This window comes from Octopus sinensis, linkage group LG26, assembly GCF_006345805.1.
Source record: "Octopus sinensis linkage group LG26, ASM634580v1, whole genome shotgun sequence".
Taxonomy (NCBI): domain Eukaryota; kingdom Metazoa; phylum Mollusca; class Cephalopoda; order Octopoda; family Octopodidae; genus Octopus; species Octopus sinensis.
In genome coordinates this window covers 3,849,517-3,876,989 of record NC_043022.1, presented here as the reverse complement: position 1 = coordinate 3,876,989, position 27,473 = coordinate 3,849,517, and the positions used below count along the sequence as shown (strand labels likewise).

The 27,473-nt window shown below is 40.5% G+C and overlaps 1 protein-coding gene across 1 annotated transcript in view; it reads left to right on the top strand.

The window, feature by feature from the left end:
• LOC115224820 (peroxisome biogenesis factor 2) overlaps positions 1-27,473 on the top strand; it is a 44,692-nt gene that overhangs the window by 16,837 nt on the left and 382 nt on the right. Inside the window, exons 2-7 of the mRNA XM_029795746.2 lie at positions 4,125-4,202; positions 15,985-16,047; positions 17,018-17,230; positions 17,813-17,965; positions 19,729-19,776; positions 21,933-22,145. Coding sequence (XP_029651606.1) covers positions 4,125-4,202; positions 15,985-16,047; positions 17,018-17,230; positions 17,813-17,965; positions 19,729-19,776; positions 21,933-22,145 — 768 coding nt within the window. The remainder of the gene's footprint in view (positions 1-4,124; positions 4,203-15,984; positions 16,048-17,017; positions 17,231-17,812; positions 17,966-19,728; positions 19,777-21,932; positions 22,146-27,473) is intronic.

Here is a 27,473-nt window from a genome sequence, read left to right as displayed (position 1 = left end):
CATCCTTCCCACTTCTGCAACCAGCCACAGCTTGCCTGTTAATGCCGTGAGTTTTTTTCAGTTCCTATTTTTATGACTTTTGTGTAAACGTGTGATTTACATACAACACATCAGGAATAAAAATATATAGAATGTCCCCCCACCCCACCCCTCCACCGTCACCACCACTCTCATATGCTCCTAACAAGCTATGAACTTCTTGCGCAAAATGGACTCTTCCAGATGTCACAGCCTATTTACTCCCAACAGGGGTTGCCACAGCAATTTATTGAGAGTGTAGCAGATTGTAACAGAAGAAATAGGCAAAAGGAAAACTTTGTTTCCAGGCATGGCTTTGTGGTAAGAAGTTTGCTTCCCAACCACTTGGTTCCAGGTTCAGTCCCACTGTGTGGCACCTTCAGCAAGTGTCTTCTACTATAACCTTGGGCCGACCATAGCCTTGTGAGTAGATTTGATAGACGGACACTGAAAGAAGCCCTTCATATATATACACACACACACAAACACACAGGCACAGGAGTGGGTGTGTGGTAAGTAGCTTGCTTCCCAACCACATGGTTCTGGGTTCAGTCCCACTGTGTGGCACCTTGGTCAAGTGCCTTCTGCTTTAGCCATGGGCTGACCAAAGCCTTGTGAGTGGATTTGGTAGACAGAAACAGAAAGAAGCCTGTCATATGTATATATATATATATATATATATATATAGATGGCGGTGCCCCAGCATGGCCACAGCTCGTGAGCTGAAACTCGATAAAAAAATATATATATGTGTGTGTGTGTGTGTGTGTGTTTGTTCCCCCACCATTTCTTAACAACTGAGGTTGCTGTGTTTACGTCCCTGTAACTTTGTGGTTCAGCAAAAGAGATTAATAGAATAAATACTAGGCTTACTGTTGTATCGCATATTCGACGAACGATATAACGGGATAATAATAATAATAATCTCTTTGCAAATCTTTCTACTCAAGATACCAGTAATTATCCTCGACAGTACGCAACTCTCGGCTTTTACACTGTTCTGAAAGCTCTCTGCGTACGTCCATTTATATTGTGGCACAGTCCATTAGAAGCCAAACAATAGGGGTGTTCGACTTCCACACAACACTTACAAAGAATAAGTGGAAATTTTAGTAAAAATAAATAAGTAAATGAGTGGAAATCAAATCAGTGAGTGTGTTAAATAATAAGGCACTAAAAGAGAATGACTCTCCCCAGATACAATGATATATCTTTTTACTCCATTTGGGTTTGAACTCAAAACTTGAGAGACCAAACTAATATTGAAGCATATTTTCTTTTCATCATTAGAAATGAATTTAATTATTCAGATCAGTGTTTGGTCTCATCAATTTCTACACCCTGAGTTCAGTTCTCGTCTTGTTTTAGTTTTATATTCATCCGCACTTGGTTCTTAATTCAACTGACTGGTGCACTCAGCCAGTCTTTTAGTATTTTGTACCGAATCAACGAAAGAAATCAATTTTTATTAATGCAGTTGTAGTGTTCAGTTATTGATCAGCTGCACCAACAAACAGGCCACATGCCTTTTTACGACTGGGTCAGACATCGTTTTTCTCTGTTAAATGGTTTGACTTTTAGAAAAAATAGAATTCCATCAACTTTTAATGATTTATCGTCAATACACAAAAATAACAACAACAATAATGATGATAATAATAATAATAATAATAATAATAATACAGCAGATGACAATGTGTCTCTAAAAGAAATGGAGAAACTTTCAAAATACAAAGACCTGGAAATAGAGGTAACCAGAATGTGGAATCTAAAAACAGAAACAATTCCTATCATAATAGGTGCATTAGGCAAGATAAAAAAATATTCAGACAAATACATAACAAAAACACCAGGACTTACAAACACATATAACATACAGAAAATTGCACTACTAGGCACTGCACGCATCCTACGCAGAACACTTTCCATACAATAACCATCAGAGCATCACAGCAAATCACAGCACATAGCCAAGGCACACAGAGCTGCGCTCGGTAGTGAAGTGAAAGTACGCTATAAAAATAAAACTGCTGAAGAATAATAATAATCATCATCATCATCGTTTAACGTCCGTTCTCCATGCTAGCATGGGTTGGACGGTTCGACCAGGGATCTGGGAAGCCAGAAGGCTGCACCAAGCTCCAGTCTTATCTGGCAACGTTTCTACAGCTGGATGCCCTTCCTAACGCCAACCACTCCATGAGTGTAGTGGGTGCTTTTTATGTGCCACCTGCACTGGTGCCAGGTGAGGCTGGCATCGGCCACGGTATGATAATCGACATAGCATGTCCTGGTAACAACAGGATCAATGTGAAAGAATAAAAAATAAGCAACTGTGACGATTTGAAATGGGAAATACGAAGGTTGTGGTCAATGAAGAGAGTAGACGTGATAGCAATAGTAATTGGTTCACTTGGAAGTATCAGCACTCAACTACCAACATGACTGAAAAAGATTGGTGCATGTGTGAAGGTAGAACACCTACAAAAATCAGCATTGCTTGGAACTGCAAGAATTCTTCGCAGGGTTCTTGAAGCAAGACCAGTAAACAAGTGTCTCCTTAGTCTGCTGGCTGTGGACACCTGACACTTTCCATCATATCCAGCAAAATGAGCTGTGAGTTTTCATCAAATAATAATAATAATAATAATAATAATAATAATGATTGTTGTTGTTGTTGTAATGTGGTGGACTGGAGGAGTTGTTAGTAGTATAGTGGACAGAATTCCTCAGAGAAAGTGCATTGCATAAAATTGGGAAGAGATGGTCTTGGAATGTCTTTGACACTAGGTCTGACCTGGGCTTAAACAACAGCAAGCAACCTTGTTCACACCATTTACTCCTCTGTAATCCTTCAGTATTCAGATTAAATTGTATTATAATTCTTATTTACTGACATTGTTTTAAATTAATCAGACATTATCCTGTACCTTAGAGATTTTGTTGATGTGATTCTATATTTTTCGAATGACATTGCAAGGAGGGTGTGAGGGGCCTGATCAGATTGTTTTGAACATAAAAGGCGCAGGAGTGGCTGTGTGGTAAGTAGCTTGCTAACCAACCACATGGTTCCGGGTTCAGTCCCACTGCGTGGCATCTTGGGCAAGTTTCTTCTGCTATAGCGCCGGGCCGACCAATGCCTTGTGAGTGGATTTGGTAGACGGAAACTGAAAGAAGCCTGTCGTATATATGTATATATATATGTGTGTGTGTGTATGTGTGTCTGTGTTTGCCCCCTAGCATTGCTTGACAACCGATGCTGGTGTGTTTACGTCCCCGTCACTTAGCGGTTCGGCGAAAGAGACCGATAGAATAAGTACTGGGCTTACAAAGAATAAGTCCCGGGGTCGATTTGCTCGACTAAAAGCGGTGCTCCGGCATGGCCGCAGTCAAATGACTGAAACAAGTAAAAGAGTAAAGAGAGAAAACAGAATATTTTGGTTGGATTTGACCATGCCTGGTTTTTATTGGTTCCAAAAAGATGGAAATCGAAGTTGACTTTGGTGAGATTTGAGCTCAGGCATGGACAAACTTTTCCAAGAAGCAGACAACATCAGGTATGGTCGGCTGCACTACTAAAAGAAATTCCAGGTAATTTCCTCGTTAGTGTGCCATTGAAGGCTTTGCTGGTTGCAGTTTGTCCACGACTGATGTTGAGAATCATGACAAATACCTCAAGATGCTGTACTTATTGGCTCCCAGATGGTTACTATGACAACCGTTCCAGTTGATCTGATCAGCGGAACAGCTTTCTTGTGAAATTAACTTGCAAGTGGCTGAGTACTCCACAAGCGTATGTACCCTTAACTAGATCATAGTGAAGGACTTGGTTTTTTTACATCCCTGCAACTTAGCAGTTTGGTAAAAGAGACTGATAGAATAAGTACCAGCCGCCATCTCCTCTCTTTCCGCCCCCCCCCTACTCATTAGAACCAGCTGTGGGGACTTGCTTCACTACCTCCACGTACACCTCTGTCACCATCCTACTTATTTCTCCTCCTCCCATCACCCTTGCTGTGTCCGTCCCCTCCCCACCCCCACCACGTTCATTTTATCAATCTCTAATTATCAATCAATGTTTTACATTCTTTAAATTTGATTTTCAGCTCGATGCTCGGCAGCTGGACCAAGAACTCGTGTCACTTGTTCGAAATCAAATTGGTCGAATATTTGAATACAACCAGGTATGTATATTATGTATTAGTTCAGATAATAGTGAAGCTGCATGGCCCAGTGGTTAGAGCATTGGGCTCACAATCACAAGATAGTGAGTTCAATTCCTGGACCAGGCTGTGTGTTGTGTTCTTGAGCAAGACACTTTATTCCACGTTGCTCCAGTTCACTCAGACGTAGAAGTGAGTTGCAACATCACTGGTGCCAAGCTGTATCGGCCCCTTTGCCTTTCCCATGGATAATATCGGTGGTGTGGAGAAGGGAGGCTGGTATGCATGGGCGACTGTTGGTCTTCCATAAACAACCTTGCTTGAACCTGTGCCTTGGCGGAAGACTTTCTAGGTGCAATCCCATGGTCATTCATGACCGAAGGGGATCCTTATTAGTTCCGTTTGGTGTCCTCATCTTGATTGTTGCTTTCACTACATTTCAGCTGTTGTATGCTCCAGCCTTCTTCACTTGTCTTTGTGATTCACCTTAGCTCCTTACCTGGAATTAACTCAGAACATCAAAGTAACTACACTGCATTAACCACCACCTTTATCCCCTACGCTTTACTCATAGGCAGTGTCAGAGTGAATTTTTAAGGCTTATAAACATAGAATCATATTAACCGGCTTTGTCTTGTCTTCTGGATGTTTCCATTGTTACAACTCACCGCTTTACCAAATCTCTTCTTCTTTGCCAATATTCTTCACAGCCTAAGGCAGCGAGCTGGCAGAAACGTTAGCATACCGAATGAAATGCTTAGCGGTATTTCGTCTGTCTTTACATTCTGATTTTAAATTCTGCTGAGATCGACTTTGCCTTTCATCCTTCCGGGTCGATAAATTAAGTACCAGTTGCGTACTGGGGTCAGTGTAATCAAGTGGCCTCTCCCCCCAAATTTCAGGCCTTGTGCCTAGAGTAGAAAAGAATATTCTTCACAGTTTTTTTTCATTTTTCAGCTTTCTTTAGTAAATAGAAAGAGAGTCGGTAGAATTGGTTGACTAGTGATGGTCAGCATTGTACTGGCAGGAACTGAATGGGAATGAGATTAAAAAATGAAACAGATGTCAGAGACATTCTACAACCCTTCGGCATTCAGATTACTCTGTCAAATGTAAAGCATTTTTATCCAAATAGTTTTGAATTAGTCATGTATCATCTTGTAGCTTCAGGTTTACGATGATGCAATTGTTTATTTTTAGAATGACATTGTCAGGTAAGTGTGAGAGGCTGGATCTGGCCAGTTTAAATGCTAATGGGTTGAATTGGATATATCTGGTCATTTTATGTTCAAACTGACTAGATCTGGCCTCTCACACCTGCTCTACAATGTCATTCTAAAAATTAACAGTTGCCTCATCAAAATCTCAAAATCTTTGAGATAATCCATGATTAATTGCAAACAATGGGGATAAATAAGGATTACATTTCACAGAAGAATCTCATAGCTTCTGAAATTTTGATGATGCGATTGTTTATTCTTAGAATGGCATTGCAGGGTAGGTGTGAGAGGCTGGATCTGGCCAGTTTGAACATGAAACAGAAAGAATATATGGGTTCAAAATAGTTGATTCAACCCTTTAGTATTCAGTTTATTCTGTCAAATGTAATCCTTATTTATTTCCAGTTTTTAATTAATCATGGATTATCTTGTAGATTTAAGATTTTGATGATGGGATTGTTTATTTTTAGAATAAGATTGTAGGAAAGGTATGAGAGGTTGGATACTCTTTTCTCTCTCTTTTACTCTTTTACTTGTTTCAGTCATTTGACTGCGGCCATGCTGGAGCACCGCCTTTAATCGAGCAACTCGATCCCGGGACTTATTCTTTTGTAAGCCCAGTACTTATTCTATCAGTCTCTTTTGCTGAACCGCTAAGTAACGGGGACATAAACACACCAGCATCGGTTGTCAAGCAATGCTAGGGGGACAAACACAGACACACAAACACACACACGCATATATATGTACATATATACGACGGGCTTCTTTTCAGTTTCCGGATCTGTCTGATTTGAACATAAAGCATGTAGAATATTCGGATCAGATTTAGCCAGATTAAATACTAAAGAGTTAACCCTCTAGCATTCAGATTCTTCTGTCAAATGTAATCCTTATTTCCTCACAATGTGAATAAATAGGCTTTCCCATTTGACAAAAAAGGGAAAAAAGTGTAAATGCTAAAGAGATGATAATGGTCTGATTCCTACAACATCAAAACACCCAAAGAATTAACAGCAACAGAAGCAGCTTTTATATTAAAAGGTAATTTTTATTTCCAGCTTAACATGGAGGTTGTGTTTGGACATACAAGAGATCTTCTTGAGGTAAATAAGGCAATTGCCATGTTAAGCTGGACGTAATGATAAACAAACATTCTAGCCTGGAAAAAATTTATGTGAAAGATGTGGAAGTGTGTGTGTGGGTGTCTGTCCATGTCCAGCTGTGTCTGTGTTAGGCTGTGTCTGTGTCCAGCTGTGTCTGTGTCAAGCTGTGTCTGTGTCCAGCTGTGTCTGTGTCAGGCTGTGTCTGTGTCAGGCTGTGTCTGTGTCCAGCTGTGTCTGTGTCAGGCTGTGTCTGTGTCCAGCTGTGTCTGTGTCCTTCTGGTTCTGGACATGTCTGTATCTGGCCATGTCTCTGTCCAGCCGTGTCCATGTCCAGCTGTGTCCATGTCCAACTTTGTCTGTGTCCAACTGTGTCTGTGTCCATGTCCAGCTGTGTCCGTGTCCGACCTTGTCTGTGTCCTTCTGGGTCTGGGCATGTCTGTATCTGGCCTTGTCCATGTCTAGCCATGTCTGTGTCCAGCTGTGTCCGTGTCCAGCCATGGCTGTGTCTGGCCTTGTCTGTGTCCAGCCTTGTCCGTGTCTGTCCATGTATGTCTTTGTCTTGACATTCTGTGCTAATTATAAACAAATACCATCATCATTTGCAATCTGTTTATTTGCAATCTTCCGTGAAAACATGTCTGGTCATTCTGCTGTTTCTCTTCCAAGGACTTTGGGAAATATTACTTTGCTTGGAAAGATGTTTGGCAAGAGGAATGACAGCAGGCCATAGAGAATTTACCTCAACAGATTTCATCAGAACCATGCAAGCACTGAGAGGCAGACATTAAAAGAAGTTTATTTCCACCACCCACGCGTATGTTTGTATAGCATGAGGCACACCTGACAACAATTGTAAATTGGTGTAGATAAGAAATGCGGGTCAGTCAGCAGGTGGAATGCCGGGACATAGATCTCTCAGCATTTGAGCTTAGAGGTCGAAGGGCAAGCAAAGAGATATTGTATCTTGGTGGTTGGCAGATAGGGTCTAATGGTAAGGGTTAGAAATTAGGATGCCACTCGACGTTTATTTCTATTTGTGCGTGTGTGTGTTTGTGTGTGTGCGTGTTTGTGTGTGTGTGTGTGTGTGCGTGTGTGTGTTTGTGTGTGTGTGTGTGTGTGTGTGTGCGCGTGCATGCATATATTCTTTTCTTTTTTTTTACTAGTTTCAGTCATTTGGTTGTGGCCATGTTGAAGCACCGCTTTTAGTTGCACAAATCAACCCCAGGACTTATTATTTGTAGGCTTAGTACTTATATATTCGGTCTCTTTTACCGAACTGCTAAGTTATGGGGGACATAAACACACCAACATTATTGTCAAGCGATGGTGGGGGACAAACATAAACACACAAATACATACATACATACATATATATATATACACACACATGTATATGTATGTATATATATATATATATATAGATATATATATAGATATATATATAGATATATATATATATGTGTGTGTGTGTGTGTGGGTATATATGTTTGCGTGTCTGTGTTTGTTCCCTGCCACCATTACTTGACAACTGATGTTGGTGTGTTTACATCCCCATAACTTAGCACTTCAGCAAAAGAGACCAATAGAGTAAGTCCTGGGGTTGATGTGTTCAACTAAAGGAGGTGCTCCAGCATGGCTGCAGTCAACTGACTGAAATAAGTAAAAGAATTAAAGAATATATATCATCATCATTGTCATCATCATTTAGTGCCTGTTCTCCATGGGTTGGATACTTTCATAGGAGATGGTCAGCTGGAGAGCTGTCCAGGCTCCATGTCCATTGTGTCATGGTTTCTACAGCTAGATATCCTTCCTAACACCCACCACTCCACAGAATGTACTGGGTGGTTGTGTGTGGAACCAGCATGGGCGAGTTTCACGTGGCACCTGCATGAGGTACATCTATGTGACCACAGTACCTGTCAGTCCACGATACTAGGATCTCTCAACTGAGAGAGGGACATAAAGACCATGCCTATGGCCAGCCATGGCTTTACTCAGCATAGATGTGTATCTGTCTGTCTGTCACCCACCACTGCTTTATGACTGGTGTTGGTGTCTTTATATCCTCATAATTTAGTGGTTCAGCTAAAGAGACTGATAAAATGTTTAAAAAGTTTTTTAAAAAAACCATGCTGGCAATCTAGTAAATATACGTACATACATAGAATTGAAGCACTTGAACAATGAGATACAGTTGTAATGTCTTGGAGTGGTTGGCATTAGGAAGGGCATCCAGCCATAGAAAACCTTGCCAAATCAGACTGGGGTCTGTTGCAACCTTCCAGCTTAGCAGCCCTGTTCAAACTGTGGAGCCCATGCCAGCATGGACAATGGGTGTTAAATGATGATGATATATATGATGGTGATATATATATAAAAGTTTTTATTTGTTTCAGCCATTAGAGTGCAGCCATGTAATATAGAGGGTTCCAGTTGAATGAAGCCCTATATTCTATTACTTATTTTTTAAGTGATGGATATTCTATCACTTTCTTTTGCAGGGACATAAACAAACCAAGCAGTGATAGGAGACAAACACAAACACAATGACATACACACACACATATGTATATATATATTATATATATATATATATATAATATATATATATATATATATATATATATATATACATACACACATACATATATATATATACATACACCATACATATATATATACACACACACACATACATACACACACACATACACACATACATATATATATATATATATATATATATACACATATGACAGACTTCTTTCAGCTAACTGTCTACTAAATCCACTCACAAGGCTTTAGTTGGCCCTGGGTTATAGTGTGGCTGAGTAGCAAACTTTTTACTACATGGCAACACACACACACACACATATATGGGATTGGGGGATCACGATGAGGAGTTTTTACTGAATTTTTGACTTTGAGAAGAAATATGTATTTTTTTAATGATTATTCATAATTTACAGAAACTCTATCTTCTCTAAATGCATTAAAAACAGTATTTTGGAAAATTATCACTGTTCTCTTTGAGCATATCAAAGATAAAATTTAGCTGGGGCAAAATGCAAAAGTGAAGATGAGGTCAATTTGCTTCTTCATTTCTCCATTTCAAAGCAGACTCACACACATCAGGACCCATCCTTAGACACGAGAAATAATGGAAGTGCAACAACAATGTTAGATATCTTGGTCAAATGAAAGTGGATCAGGGGAAGACGACACTTGATACGAAATTAATGAAACTTGTCTAAGTAAAGACAAAACTCAACGTAAAATATAGCTTCTTCACGGTCTGCTGGAGTTATTCTCTTCATGATATATTTACACACCTTTCGAGCATTGGGCCCCATGGAGGCACTGACTAAGACCTTTGGTATTATGTCATGCTTGAGAAGACCCTCCAAGCCGAGCAAAATTCAGTCATGGCTGATACCTGTGTCACACAAACTGGCACCTGTGCTGGTGGCATGTGAAAGCACCCCGTTGTCACACAGATGGCACCCATGCGGTGGCACGTAAAAGCACCCATTACCCTCTTCAGAGTGGTTGGTGTTAGGAAGGGCATCCAGCCGTAGAACACCATGCCAAATCAGACTGGGGTCTGGTACAGCCTTCCAGCATGCTAGCCCCGGACAAACCGTCCAACCCATGCCGGCATGGACAACAGACACTACATGATGATGATGATGATGGTCTTAATTCTGCTTGAAACAATATTTTTCTACACTGACCGGCAACATGCTTTAATATTGGGGTTGACTGCTGTTTGACCTCCTTGAATGTCGTCTGCTCGTTTCATTGAATCAGTGGTAGATCCTTTAACCCTTTAGCATTTAAATCGGCCATATCCGGCCAAAAGTATTCTGCCTGTTTTATGGTCAAACTGGCCAGATCTGGTCTCTCACACCAACCCTACAATATCGTTTTAAAAATTAACAGCTACCTCATCAAAATCTCATAGCTACAAGATAATGCATGATTAGTTCAAAACAATGTGGATTAAAAAGGATTCATTTTGGCAGAATAATATGAACACTAAAGGGTTAAAGAGTGTTCTTTTTTTTTTAAATTTATTTTGTTTCTTTTTAATAAACAATTACCAAATTTATTGAAAAAAAATAGGTGAATATAGAAAAGGAAAAGCAAAAAATTATAAAAATACAAACTCTCACAATAACATTTTTATTCTCTAACCCTCATTCTCTGTCATTTGACACCATCAGAAGTTACATTGGTTGCGTGCATGTGTGTGTGTGTGTGTGTATGTGTGTGAACTCCCATCATCCCTTACTCTTTACTCTTTTACTTGTTTCAGTCATTTGACTGCGGCCATGCTGGAGCACCACCATTTAATCGAGCAACTCGACCCCAGGATTATTCTTTTGTAAGCCCAGTACTTATTCTATCGGTCTCTTTTGACCGTAGTAACAGGGATATAAACACACCAGCATCGGTGGTCAAGCAATGCTAGGGGGACAAACACAGCCACACAAATGCATATATATATATACATATATACGATGGGCTTCTTTCAGTTTTCATTTACCAAATCCACTCACAAGGCTTTGGTCAGCCTGGGGCTATAGTAGAAGAAGCTTGCCCAAGATGCCACGCAGTGGGACTGAACCCAGAACCATGTGGTTGGTAAACAAGCTACTTACCACACAGCCACTCCTGCGCAAATTTATTGAAAAAATAGGTGAATATAGAAAAGGAAAAAAAAAAAGGAAAAAAATACAAACTCTCACAATAACATTTTTATTCTCTAACCCTCATTCTCTGTCATTTGACACCATCAGAAGTTACATTGGTTGCATGCATGTGTGTGTGTGTGTGTGTGTGTGTGTGTGTGTGTGAGTGAACTCCTATCATCCCTTAGTGTATTTTATTACCAAATTTTTGTTTATTCCAGGCATAATTTATAGAAAATGCAAAACTAAAAAAAAGAGACGAGAAAAGGCGCAGGAGTGTGCTGTGTGGTAAGTAGCTTGCTAACCAACCACATGGTTCCGGGTTCTCCCACTGGCGTTCATCTTGGCAAGTCTTTTTCTGCTATAGCCCCGGGCCGACCAAAGCCTTGTGATGGATTTGGTAGACAGAAACTGAAAGAAGCCTTTCGTATATAGTATATATATATATGTATGTGTGTGTATGTTGGTATGTGTGTCTGTGTTTGTCCCCCTAGCATTGCTTGACAACCGATGCCGGTTGTTTACGTCCCCGTCACTTAGCGGTTCGGCAAAAGAGACCGATAGAAAAGTACTTGGCTTACAAAGAATAAGTCCCGGGGTCAATTTGCTCGACTAAAGGCGGTGCTCCAGCATGGCCGCAGTCAAATGACTGAAACAAGTAAAAGAGTAAAGAAAAAAGAAAGAAAAGAAAAAGGGGTCTCTCTTTTCCTTTCTTGTCTTTCTCTTTTTTTCTGTTTCTTTTTATTTTCTATGAATTATTTCTGGAATAAATGAAGGTGTTTTTCCAAAGGACAAAAAAGAAAAAAGAAACTGTTTATTTAAAACAACAAGATTTACAGTTTTATACTTTTTATCAAAATACTTGCTTTTCCGACATTTAAGATTCCTACTTGGAATCACTCCACTCCCTGGTTGCATTTCCTTTGTTTCAAGCGGCTTCATGGAAGTGAAACACTGCATTTTATTGTAAGATATGTCGGCCTGTGTGAAATAGATAAATAAAATTTACAGTAAAATGGAGTTCATTTTCATTAAAAAACCAGCAACTTCAGAGCTGACAACACTTCGCCTATATTTAGCATCTCTCACTGTCACTCACTCCCACTTCATTTGTTGTTTTAGTCTCCCTTTACCAGCATGACCTACAAGACACATTGCATTTTTTTTATATGGAAGATATATCTTTTACTTGTTTCAGTCATTGACTGCGGCCATGCTGGAGCACCGCCTTTAGTCGAGCAAATCGACCCCGGACTTATTCTTTGTAAGCCCAGTACTTATTCTATCGGTCTCTTTTGCCGAACCGCTAAGTGACGGGGACGTAAAACACACCAGCATCGGTTGTCAAGCAATGCTAGGGGGACAAACAAGACACACAAGCACACACATACACATACATATATATATATATATATATATATATATTATATATATATTATATATATATACGACGGGCTTCTTTCAGTTTCCGTCTACCAAATCCACTCACAAGGCATTGGTTGGCCCAGGGCTATAGCAGAAGACACTTGCCCAAGATGCCACACAGTGGGACTGAACCCGGAACCATGTGGTTGGTAGGCAAGCTACTTACCACACAGCCACTCCTGTATATATATATACTCTTTTACTATTATTTGTTCCAACCATTTGACTGTGACCATGCTGGAGCACTGCCTTCAGTTGAACAAATCGACCCCATAACTTATACTTTGTTAGTCTACTACATATTCTATTGGTCCCTTTTGCCAAACTGCTAGGTTAAGGGAATGTAAACGCACCAACATCGGTTGTCAAGCAATGGTGGGGGGACAAACACAGACACAGACTTTGATAACTTTGATAGGTTTCGGCCATTATAGGTCCAGGCAAGGTCTAACTCAATAGCACCACCTGGTAAAGTCTTTCAGTCATACATGGGCTGCTATAGCCCACTCTATATGTACATGTATATATCTATCATCATCATCATCATCGTTTAACATCCGCTTTCCATGCCAGCATGGGTTGGATGATTTGACTGAGGCCTGGTGAACCAGATGGCTGCACCAGGCTCCAATCTGACCTGGCAGAGTTTCTACAACTGGCTTCCCTTCCTAATTATATGTGTGTGTGTGTGTTGTGTGTGTGTGTGTGTGTGTGTGTGTGTGTGTATGTATGTATGTATATAAATGTATATGTATGTATGTATATGTATGTATGTATGTATATATATATGTGTATATATATATATATGTATAAGAATGTATATGTATATATATATGTATATGTACATATATATGTCTGTATATGTATGTATATATGTATATATATATGTGTATGTATATATATATATATATGACAGGCTTCTTTCAGTTTCCATCTACCAAATCCACTCAGAAAGCAGCTTTGGGTCAGCCCGAGGCTATGGTAGAAGACACTTGCCCAAGGTGCCACACTGTGGGACTGAACCTGGACCCATGTGGTTGGTAAGCAAGCTAATTAATACATAGCCACTCTTGCGCCTCTTAAGAAAAAGGAAGCAGTCAGAATTTTGGGTAATTCTTTATTAGCGCTTTCGTCTCAGTCATCGAGACACCTCAAATATGAGTTTTACAGAAAATTCTTTTGCCTTTCTCTTAATATATAAAATCTGTGCACCACTTCAAGCAATCTATACACACATATATAAATACATACAAGCATACATACAGAAGTGACTTTCAAAAGAGGTTTTAATTAAGGTTTTGTTGCAAATTTTACTCATTTTTTACTAACTTACACTCCATTCTCGACTAACCCAAGCCCCGTGGGGCTTCCATCACATCTTGAGAAATGTTAATTTAGGCCAGCTGGAGACGATGTTCTCCTGGGGCTACAAGCTACAGTAACACCCAACCTTAGTGGTTAGCCATATTGAGATGGCAAGTATACCTCATATATATATATATATATATATATTATATATATATATATATATATATATATATATATATATATTATATATTATAATATATTAAACATTTGAAGTTTTCAAGACAAAAAACCTAATTCTCTCCCTTGAATCTGGAACCACTAGGAGTTGTCCCCCCCTCAATTTTGTCTGAATCCATTTCGTTGTTTGGTCCCCAGTTCTGTTCTGATCGAACCGGTATTTGATGAAAGAACCTGCCCCGACGTCTTTTTTTGTTTTTGCTAGACTACAATCTTCAGTATGACTCTTCATTTTGAACTTAGTAATTTGTGATTTGAAGAAGATTTGGCCGCTTTTTCCTGAAGGGTGAATGAGCAAATAGAGGCTAGATCACGAGTATGTCTCTTGGTTGTCGCTTGACCTGCAGATCGCCTCAAATCGCACCTCAACTTCCAAGAAAAACCATATGAGGTAATGCGGTCCTCACTCTCTGCACAGAGAGCAAAAAATGGGGTGGGTACGGCTGGAATACCTTTTATCATTAGTCTGTTTGCTCAGGACCAAAAAAACTTAAGGCCCCCATTATTAGTTGAAGACCTTGGTGAAATCCTTTATTGTCAGTTATTTGTCCTCTGAATTTATGGTCAAAACAATTATCTAACGACTCAGTCGGTCTGTCTGTAAATGGTCACCAGAATTTACATATACAAAATATGATTAAAAAGTATCAAGTCTGGTGCTATAAAAGGAAAAATACAACCCACAGCAATTCGGGATTTAATCTCCTTCAAAGTAACCCCTTTCTGAAGCCACACACTTTATCCAGCGTTGTCTCCATTCATGGAACCATTCCTGGAAATCCTTGTTTTGGGATAGGGAGCAGCTGCCTTGTTGCATTTTCTTGGGTTTTCTTGGCATCCTGAAATCTTGTTTGTTGTTCCCACAAAGTTTCGGCTGATTTACTCTCCGGCCTTCATCAGGTGTCTTCGGGAAATTTCGAACCAAACTCTTTATTTGACTAATGGGGTACACTCTTCCCATTCCTAACGTATGTTGGTGATGAGAACAAACAAACAAGGCGAGGACACCTATCCGTTCATAATTCCTCATCCCCAAATATATAGAATAGTATTATCTTGAAATTTTTGCTGAACTTGTATATATATATATATATATATATATATGTATGATGGGTTTCTTTCAGTTTCCATTTACCACCTCCGCTCACAAGGCTTTGGTTGGCCCAAGGATATAGTAGAAGACATTTGTCCAAGGTGCCACACAGTGGGACTGAACCCGGAATCATGTGGTTGGGAAACAAACGTGTTACCATGCAGCCACGCCTGCACCTAATTCCTGTGATTTTCCAAAAAAATCTCCACATGCCATACTCTTTACTCTCTGTTTACTCTTTTACTTGTTTCAGTCATTTGACTGCAGCCATGCTGGAGCACCGCCTTTAGTCAAACAAATCGACCCTGGGACTTATTCTTTGTAAGCCCAGTACTTATTCTATCTGTCTCTTTTGCCGAACTGCTAAGTGACAGGGACGTAAACACGCCAGCATCGGTTGTCAAGCAATGCTAGGGGGACAAACACAGACACACAAACATACACACACACACACACACACACAAACACACACGCGCATACACATATATATACATATATACGACGGGCTTCTTTTCAGTTTCTGTCTACCAAATCCACTCACAAGGCTTTGGTCGGCCCGGGGCTATAGCAGAAGACACTTGCCCAAGATGCCACGCAGTGGGACTGAACCCGGAACCATGTGGTTGGTAAGCAAGCTACTTACCACACAGCCACTCCTGCACCTACGTTTGTTTTCCCTTTTTAATTTTGCAATTTTTTCTCCTTTTCTTTTTTTAGTTGTCTTTGTTAACGAAACTGGATCCAGAGATAACAGCCTTACTCAAGTTTGTGATATGGAGAGTAAGTTTGAGCTTTCGTTTCCCCTTGATTGTATTTTTTTACTTTTCGTATTCTTAGCCATCATCAGAATTATGACCAGCATTTTCATCACCACATTGGTCATCATCATCATCATCATCGATGTTTAACATCCACTTTCCATGCTGTCATGGGTTGGATGGTTTGAGCAGAGCTGGTAAGCTGAGGGGTCTGTACCAGGCTCATCTGATCTGGCAAGGTTTCTATGGCTGGATGCCCTTCCTAACGCCAACCACTCTGAGAGTGTAACAGGTGCTTTTTATGTGTCACTGGCGTGGGTGTCACTGACCTGAGGCTGGCATTGGCCGTGACTATGGTCTCAGTCATCAGTATTGTCATCATTCTCATCCCAGATGTCATCATCATCAACATCATCATTTTCATCATTATTATCATTGTCATTACCCATCTGTATTGTTATCATCATCATCATCATTGTCATCCTTGTCGTTGTCATCACCATCAGCTGTCATAATTATTAGTTAGTGTTGTCATCACCATCAGCATCACCATACTTATCTGTGTCATCATTATCATCATCATCAAAATCATCCTTGTTTACCCTACCACAACTACCGTCATCACCATCACCCCCTCCCATCATCATTCATATGACCACCATCACCACCCTCACCGCCATCAATACCAACAGCACCATCATCACCACTACCACCATTACCACCACTGCCGTCACCGCCACCACCATCACCACCACTACTATCATCTCTACCACCACTACCATCCTATCATCACCACTGCCATCCTATCATCACCTCTACCACCGTCATCACCATCCGCCACCATCATCCACACAACCCCCTCCACCACCACCACCACCACCATCATCCTCATAACCATCTCCAAAACCGCTCTTACCCCCATCTGCCCCCGCCCCCTTTTTAGTGCTAATGTCTTCACCAGTTTTTTTGTCTTGAATTTTTCCATTGACCAGTTCTCCGTGTTTGCGACTGGCGCCTCGGTCGGCCAGCAGCTCCTCCGACTCACCTATGCCAACGCCAGGGCCAAAGACAAAACCAATCCTTGGATGTCGAAGAAGCAGAAGCTGCTCCATGGCTTCATTCTGATCATCATTCCTTGGCTCAAAGAACGGCTCAACTTGACCATCGACAGTTTGGGTCTGTCCACGTCCAAGACTAAGGAAAAGGTTCTCGCAGCTTTCCTTTCATTCTTCCATTGGATTACACACACACACAACACACACACACACCACACACACACACACCACACACACACACACACACACACACAAACACACACACACACAAACACACACACACAAACACACACACACACACACACACACACACACACACACACACACACACACAACACACACAAACACAACACACACAAACACACACACACACACCACACACACAAACACACACATAAACACAAATATACGTGCATATATAAACTACTGTACACATACACATATGTGCATACATAAGCTACTGTACATGAGCATACACGCACACATAAACTACTGTATACACATGCACACACATGCATTAACTACAGTACACACATACATAAACTACTGTACACACACACATACATAAACTACTGTACACACAAACGTACACATACACACACACATACATAAACTACTGTATACACATGCACACACATACATAAACTACTGTATACACACACATAAACTACTGAACACACACACACGTGCACACAAACTGCTGCTAATCCTCCTCCTCCTCTTCCTCTTCAGATAAACAAATACCTCCAGTGGTGTGAGAAATCCCTCAAAATCGCTGCCCTCATCAACTTTGCCCTCTTTCTGCAATCGGGTTGTTATTCGTCTCTCACTGAGCGAGTGTTGGGGATTCGCTCCGTCCATCCACAAAAGCAACTAATACGACAGGTGAGAAGAAATACTCATGTTTCACCTTTATTTTAATTACCATGTTTTATACCTCAACAGGTCTTGTGAAGACCTGGTGAGGCAAGTGAAAATCAAAATTGAAATCGATCAACATCAATGGAAACTGTAGCTGTGATACCAGTGCCGATGGCACGTAAGAGAACCATCCAAACGTGGCCGTTGCCAGCGCCACCCCGACTGGCCTCCGTGCTGGTGGCACATAAAAAGCACCATCTGATTGTGGCCGTTTGCCAGCCTCGTTGGTCGGCCCGAGGCTATAGTAGAGGATATTTGCCCAAGATGCCACGCTGTGGGACTGAACCCGGAACCATGTGGTTGGTAAGCAAGCTACTTACCACACAGCCACTCCTGCGCCTATACTTCCACTTTATTTAAATTCGAGAAGTTTTCTCCTATGTTTTTGTTAATTGCAAGACTGTTGTAAATGCAGGCATTTTCTGGCCAACCAGGACGTTTACATTGAGCATTCAAGAAGAAAGGAACGGTATTGTTTAACACTTAGGTATTTTTGTGAAAATAGATTATAGAAAATATATGTTGATACAGCTGTGTGGTTAGGAAGTTAGCTTTGCAATCACATGGATCCAGGGCTTGGTTAAAACTCACAGAGGCCTTAAGCTCTTAAAATATTTTGGTGCCACCATATATATGCAGGGGTGCTGAAAAATTCCTGGCTTTAAAGGTATCACAAAAGGCCTGGTTGGGGTCCAGCCTTCCAAATTCTTTTACAGGGCTTAGAAAAACACTAAAGGACCACTGCAATAAGTGTGTGAATCTGAGAGGGGAATGTGTTGAATAAAACCATAATTAACTGACCCTACTGTGTTTTCTTTTACCCAAAGCCAGGAACTTTTTGGCGTCCCCTTGTTTGTGTAATTTGAAATATAAACAATAATAAACCTTAAAATAAATTCTTATTTTTCAAAATGAAACAAAACTAACAGAAAAATGGAAAATAATGTTTTTTTTTGTATATTTCTATTTTATTTATATTTGAAAAGTTTTCTCTTATTTTTTTGAAAAATTGCAAAGTCTTTGATCAGATCCTCAGAATTAATCTTACAAAACACATCTGCTTCTATAATTAACAGAGATAAGGCATCCAACCTGCCTCATTGCATAGGTGTTCTGATGGGATTTTTAATATACCGTATTTTAACATGTATAAGAAACCCTTGTATATAAGGAACCCCCTAATTCTTTGTGGGGCTTAAAATTTGGGGAAAAGGTTTTGTAAGAGATTATAATACTATCCATGTATAAGAAACTCCCATATTTTTTTCACCTAATTTCTGACAAAAAAAGGGTTCCTTATACACATTAAAATAGGGTACTTCAATGGAGAAAATGAATGCTTAGCTGAGCAATTTGTGACCCTTTATACATTTGGAAAGGCATGCACAATAATGTTTTATTTTAGCAAGTTTCAAGTAATTTTGTGCCGTAGACCATTTACCATTTCTGTGGTGCCCTCTCCCCTTCTCTTGATGCCTTAACCATGTCCTTATTTTGTGTAATGGTTAATCCAGTGCAGCACATGACTGGTAAGAAATAGCAGCCAAACTTCACTCAAATTACACCTTACCTTTTTTGAAAAGTATAGTACACTTGGCATCATGTGATTGTAGATTCAAGATGTTTGAAGAAAATAAAAACGGAATGGTTTATTGGTTTGAGGAAATCCTGATGTATGTCTATCCATGTCTTTGAGTAAATCTTGATGTGTTTTCCTTTCTCTCCAGGTCTCCTTTGATTATTTAACACGAGAGATATTATGGCATGGATTCTCAGTGAGTATTAACAATCGCATTCATTGTGTTACACATACATGCACTATACACACACACACACACATATACATATATATATATATATATATATGATGATGATGATGATGATATAATAACTAATCTCTTATTATAATATAGGATAAAATTTTTTTCGGGAAAAAAATTTTATCAATGGCCAGCATATCAAAAAATTCCTTTAAAGGTTAAATTTATTAATAATTTACAAGATAAGGGCAAAAGAAAAATTCTAATGCCAACTATGCCGAAAAAAAGACAAAACTTTTCAATAACCATTATAATTTATGCGCATAATTTATAATGGTTATTGAAAAGTCTTGTCTTTTTTTGGCATATTTGGCATTAGAATTTTTCTTTTGCCCTTATCTTGTGTATATATATATATATATATATATATGTACAGATATATATCTATGTACACATGTTAATATCGAATGGTAAGAATGAATGTTCAACACCACACTGATGGATAAATATTCTTTATTTGTGGCTACCAATGGTTTTACGTAAACCGGGATCACTCTACAATTTTTAAGCTTCTCACATGGGAATGTTTGTACTCATCTCCATTTTCACACATATATTTTTATTTGAGCATTGGGTCTCACGGAGGCAAAATGGCTGAGTTCGTTTTGAGTGTTGGGCCTCATGGAGGCAAGGTGGCTGAGTTCCTTTGAATTGCTGCACCTCATGGAGGCAAAATGTCTTAGTTCCTTTCGAGTGTTGGGCCTCACGGAGGCAATGACCAAGACCTTTGGCATTATGTCGTGCTTGAGAAGAAGACCCATCAAGCCCAGCAAAATCGCAGTCGTGGCAGATACTGGTGTCATCCAAATGGCACCCGTGCCAGTGGCACATAAAAGCAACCATTACACTTTTGGAGTGGTTGGCATTAGGAAAAGCATTCAGCCGTAGAAACCATACCACAACAGACAATTGGAGCCTGGTGCAGCTTTCCAGCTTGCCAGCTCTGGTCAAACCATCCAACCCATGCCAGCATGGACAACGGATGTTAAATGATGATGAATCTTATACATACATATATATATATCTTCATTGGAGATGGTGTGAGAGAATATATATACATGCACACTGATATTGTACATCCAGCAAAGCGCACATACACACACACACACATATATATATGCATATATATATATATATATATATATATATATATATATATATATATATATATATATATATATATATATATATATATATATATATATATATATATATATATATATGTGCATATATGTGTGTGTGTGTGTGTGTGTGTGCTTTGCTGGATGTACAATATCAGTGTGCATGTATGACAAAGTAAGCGTCATGAGAGAAAAACTGGGCTTAAGAGACATCAGATTTGGTGTGCAAGAGAGATGACTCCACTGGTTTGCTCATGTGGTGTGTATGAATGAGGTCAGCTGTGTGAAGAAGTGCTGATCTCTAACTGTGGAGAGAATCTGTGGAAGAATTAGACCCACATAGACATGGGATGAGGTGGTAAAGCATGATCTTTGAATGTGGGGGTCTCACAGAGGCAATGTCAAGTGGTGATGATGATGATGATGATGATGATGATGTATGTATGTGTATGTTTGGATGTATATGTGAATGTATGTTTGCAGGTGCAAGCTTCCCAGTGACATGGTTCTGGGTTCAGTCCTACCGCGTGACACTTTGGACAAGTGTTTTCTACTATATCCTCAGATCAATTGAAGTCTTGTGAGTGGATTTGGTTGATGGAAACTGAAAGAAGCCTGTCGTGTGTCTGTGTGTGTAAATGTGTCCTTGTCATGGTAGTTGTAAATGAGTGCCACTGTCATACAAGCATTGTCATTCATTTCCAATCTTCTTCAAGAACATATCTGGTCACAGGGCAATAATTCCTTGCTTGGAAACAGGGGAGGATTGGTGTCAGGAAGGACACCCAGCCATAGAATATCAGCTCTGATTCAGTGAAAAGCAGGCATTAAGTGATGACAATGATGTTGTTGTTTTAGACCATTTATGAAAGAACGTTTTCATCAAGTGAGAATTAAATAATAAAGTAGTATCAAAACTACGGCCCAAATTGTCCAACCTATAACATTGGAATCCATCCATCCATCTCTCTTTTCTCTTTGTCTTTTCAGGAGTTTTTATTCTTCCTTCTACCCTTAGTGAATTTCCGTCGCATGAAAAGTATCCTAACATACTACCTTCTGCCTCAGCCGCCGCCAGCTCAACCCAGTTCTCCAGACTCTCGGACAATGGCAGAATTGACCAATTGTGCCATATGTGATCTCGTTCCTCACAACCCACATCAGATTGGTTGTAGTCATGTGTTCTGTTACTACTGTATTTCGGTAAGGTTTTTGGTTTTTTTACAAAGAATTTTCTATCCCAACCATTCTCGGTTCTTTGCTTACATTTTAAACTGTTTTTTGGTTTTTATTTTGCATTATGTTTTTAATCTTTTGGTTTCAAGTTTAGTTCCACTGTGTGGTACCTTGGGCAAGTGTCTTTAACTGTAGCCTCAGGATGACCGAAATCTCGTGAGTGGCTTTGCTAGACAGAAACTGAAAGTAGCCCTTCGTGTATTTCATTGTTGTTGTTTAACGTCCGCTTTCCATGCTGGCATGGGTTTGACGGTTTGACTGAGGACTGGCAAGCTGGGAAGCCGCATCAGGCTCCACGCTGATCTGGCAAAGTTTCTACAGCTGGATGCCCTTCCTAATGCTAACCACTCTGAGAGTGTAGTGGGTGCTTTTTATGTGCCACTGGCATGGGTGCCAGTCAGGCGGCACTGGCATCAGCCACGACTACAAATATGATTAGGACTCTGCATGGTGTGTGTGTGTGTGTGTGTATGTATGTAATAAATGCTTGTGTGTGTGTGTGTGTGTGTATTGTTTGTTTCTTTGCTTAAAACCTATCCTGGTTGTTAGTTGTTCAGCAGACTGGACAATCGTTAGCTCAGTTGAAAACAAGTGAGGGTTGGCGACTGGGAGAGCATCTGGTTGTAGGAAACTCTGTGCCAATAAACTCATCTGTCTGAAGAAAGCATTGAAGAAAAAGGCATTGAAACAATGGAGTGTGTATGTATGCACGAATGTGTGGACATTGATATTTCATTTGTCATAATTTGGGGGAAGTGGGGTTGCTATTGACAGGACGACCGATTGCTCTCCTTTTTCAAAGACCAATGGTAAACAATGTAGCAGAGGTTCTCCCTGTGGGTGGTACCATCCCCAAGGAGGCACCTGGGTATGTCGAAGGGAGTGTTAGGCTTTAGGGGACAGCCATCATCATCATCATCAGTTAACATCCGTTTTTCCATGCTGGCATGGGTCAGACAGTTTGACAGAAACTAAGCAACAAAAGGGCTGTTCAGGCTCCCTGTCTGTTTTGGCAGGGTTTCTATGGCTGGATGCCCTTCCTACAGTGTGGTAACATAATTGGCATATTAAATTTTACCTATAGTAATAATTATATTCTACATGATAAAACTAGTAATGGTCATTAACTCACAATGTATAAACTGTGGAGGCACATGGCCTAGTGGTTAGAACAGTGGACTTGCGGTCGAGGGATCGCGGGTTCGAATCTCAGACTGGGCGATATGTGTGTTTATGAGCGAAAACCCCTAAGGTCCACGCGGCTCCGGCAGAAGGTAATGGCGAAACTTCTGCTGACTCTTTTGCCACAATTTTCTCTCATTCTTTCCTCCTGCATCTTGCAGCTCACCTGCGACGGTCCGGCGTCCCGTCCATGTGGGGAACCTATATGCCAAGGAAACCAGGAAACTGGCCCTTATGAGCCAGGCATGGCTTGAGAAGGAACAACAATGTATAAACTAGTAAATTTACAACATGTCTTAATTAACGTTTTTATCATTTCACTGTTAAAAGCTTCTACAATCCATTTTCAGAGTAAAATTTATAAATTACCATCTAAGCCAGTTTAGGTCATGATACCTTTCTTATCACTTTGGTGGCGCTAGGCAGAACAGCTACATTACAAGGGGCTGCTACAAAAACAAAGGTTAAGAAACATTGTTCTATCTGAAGAGGTGTGCCTTAGTGATTAGGTATTTGGTGAGGGAGAGGGGTGGGGGTAACAATTAGCCTAATAAAGTTTACCTATAATAGTAATTATATTCTGCACGATAAAACTAGTAATGGTTATTAAAATCAAAATGAGATCTCGTCAGGTACGAGGAAGCCATTAACTTGCAAATGTATAAAGTAAATTTATAACTTTTTACTTTACTCTTTACTCTTTTACTTGTTTCAGTCATTTGACTGCGGCCATGCTGGAGCACCGTTTTTAGTCAAGCAAATCGACCCCGGGACTTATTCTTTGTAAGCCCAGTACTTATTCTATTGGTCTCTTTTGCCGAACCACTAAGTGACGGAGACGTAAACACACCAGCATTGGTTGTCAAGCAATGCTAGGGGGACAAACACAGACACACAAACACACACACATACATATATATATATATATATATATACATATATACGACAGGCTTCTTTCAGTTTCCGTCTACCAAATCCACTTACAAGGCATTGATCGGTCTGGGGCTATAGCAGAAGACACTTGCCCAAGATGTCACGCAGTGGGACTGACCCCGGAACTTTGTTCATTCTTTTATCATTTCAATGTTAAAAGCTTATACAATACCCCTTTTTTTTTGTAAAATTTTAAATTATTATCTATTTTAAGTTAGTTTAGGTCATGTCACCTCACTCACCCCTTAGGTGGGTGCTGGGCAGAACAACTAATTAAAAGGGTGCTGCAAGAAAAAAAAATGGTTAAGAACTGTTGCAATATAGCATTGAAGCAATGGAGTGTGTATGTATGCACGAATGTGTGGACATTGATATTTCATTTGTCATAATTTGGGGGAAGTGGGGCTACTATTGACAGGACGACCGATTGCTCTCCTTTTTCAAAGACCAGTGGTAAACAATATAGCAGAGGTTCTCTCTGTGGGTGGTACCATCCCCAAGGAGGCACCTGGGTATGTCAAAGGGAGTGTTAGGCTTTAGGGGACAGCCATCATCATCATCATCATCAGTTAACATCCGTTTTTCCATGCTGGCATGGGTTAGACAGTTTGATAGAAACTAAGCAACAAAAGGGCTGGAATGCGGTTGTTCTCAACAGCGGTTCCTAACCCTTTTTATTCAAATGAGTTTTCCCATGGATCCCTTTTAATATGCTTATCCTTATGTATATATATCATCATCATCATTTAACGTCTGCCCTCCATGCTAGCATGGGTGGGACAGTACCACAAAAGCCAGTCAGGCAGAACCCTGCACCAGACTTCTGTGACTGTTTTGGCAGGATTTTTACGGCTGGATGCCCTTCCTAATACCAACCACTCAGCAGAGTGGACTTGGTGCTTTTTGGTGGCACAAGCATATGTGAGGTCACTTATATATGTGTGTGTGTGTGTATGAAATTTTGAATTTAGTTCCCGTGCCTCCAGAACTACCTTTATGGACCACCAGGGGTCTGCAGACCCCAGGTTGGGAACCACTGCTGTAATACATTGACGAATCACAGTTATCTCCCCTATTTTATGGCTATTCTCCATTGAAAGTTGTGCAATTTGCTATGTTGCTTGTGGAACCCCTGCACCTTAAGGGGCAAGCTTAAGTTACAGCTAACCCTTTTGTTACGATGTCTCTATTGAAATACACAACCTTTATTTCAGTTAATTTTGAAAATAATGAAATACTTAATGAAATAAGTGCAAGGTGTGCAAGTCTTGTATCACCTCTTCAGCAAGACTCTCACTTCGCTCTCCCTCTATAATACATTCTTCTCCCTCCAGCCTATACCCAGCTTAGTTAAAGCGTCTTATCTTGCAGGTACTTAGTGACATCATTGGTGCTGGTGCCACATAGAAAGCACCCAGGACACTCTGTAGCAAAGTCGTTGGTGTTAGGTAGGGTGTCCAGGAAATCGTGCCAAAGCACTTATAGAACCTAGTGGAGCCCTCTGGGTTGTTGTACTTCTCAAACCGTCCAGCCCATGCCAGTTTGGAAAATAAAAGGAGATTAAATGATGATGATGATGAGGATTAGATTAATATTTGGAACAAAAATTACTTTAAGACTGGTCACTTGTCATCGCCTCCATGGGGCCCAAAGTTCAAAGGGTGGCTTTTATGTGCCACCAGCGTGGGTGCTTGTTACGTGACACCAACATCAACCATGACTATGTTTTTGCTTGGCTTGATGATTCTTCTCAAACATGGCATGCCACCAGTAGCCTCGGTCACTTACGTGAGGCCCAACGTTTGAAGGGTGCTTTTTATGTACCACCAGCACAGGTGCCAGTTATGTGACACCAGCATTAGCCATGACTACAATTTCACTTGGTTTGACAAATCTTCTTAAGTGCGATCATCATCATCATCGTTTAACATCCGCTTTCCATGCTAGCATGGGTTGGACGATTTGACTGAGGTCTGGCGAACCAGATGGCTACACCAGGCTCCAGTCTGATCTGGCAGTATTTCTACAGCTGGATGCCCTTCCTAACGCCAACCACTCTGAGAGTGTAGTGGGTGCTTTTATGTGCCACCGGCAAGAGGGCCAGTCAGGCGATATCACCAAAGGTCTTGGTCACTTATTTCTTTATTGCCCACAAAGGGGCTAAACATAGAGGGGACAAACAAGGACAGACAAAGGGGTTAAGTCGATTACATCGACCCCAGTACTTGACTGGTACTTATTTTATCGACCTTGAAAGAATGAAGGGCAAAGTCAACCTTGGCGGAATTTGAACGTAATGGCAGATGAAATACTGCTAAGTATTTATGTTGTAAGGCCCAACATTTGAAGATCACATTTCACCACCTCATCCCACGTCTTCCTGGGTCTACCTTATCCACAGGTTTCCTCCACAGGTTAAAGATCAGTACTTCTTTACATGGCTGTCCTTGTCTATATGCATCACATGGCCGTACCAGCACAGTTGTCTCAAATATACGGGAATGTGTTTAGGCTAAATGTCTACTTTATCAGAGATTCTCACTGTTTTGCTTACGTGATGGAGCCTGGTGCAGCCGCTGGCTCTCCAGGCCCCAATCAAGCCATCCAACCCATGCCTGCATGAAAAATAGATGATGATGATGATGATGAAATACTTTACTAATTAAACTTTATACTCTTTACTCTTTTACTTGTTTCAGTCATTTCACTGTGGCCATGCTGGAGCACCACGTTTAGTTGAGCAAATCGACCACGGGACTTATTCTTTGTAAGCCCAGTACTTATTCTATCGGTCTCTTTTGCCGAACCGCTAAGTGACAGGGACGTAAACACACCAGCATCGGTTGTCAAGCAATGCTAGGGGGACAAACACAGACACACAAACATACACGCACACATACACATATATATATATACGACAGGCTTCTTTCAGTTTCCGTCTACCAAATCCATTCACAAGGCATTGGTCGGCCCAAGGCTATTCTATCGGTCTCTTTTGCCGAACCGATAAGTGACGGGGACGTAAACACACCAGCATCGGTTGTCAAGCAATGCTAGGGGGACAAACACAGACACACAAACACAGACACACAAACATACACGCACACATACACATATATATATACGACAGGCTTCTTTCAGTTTCCATCTACCAAATCCACTCACAAGGCATTGGTCGGC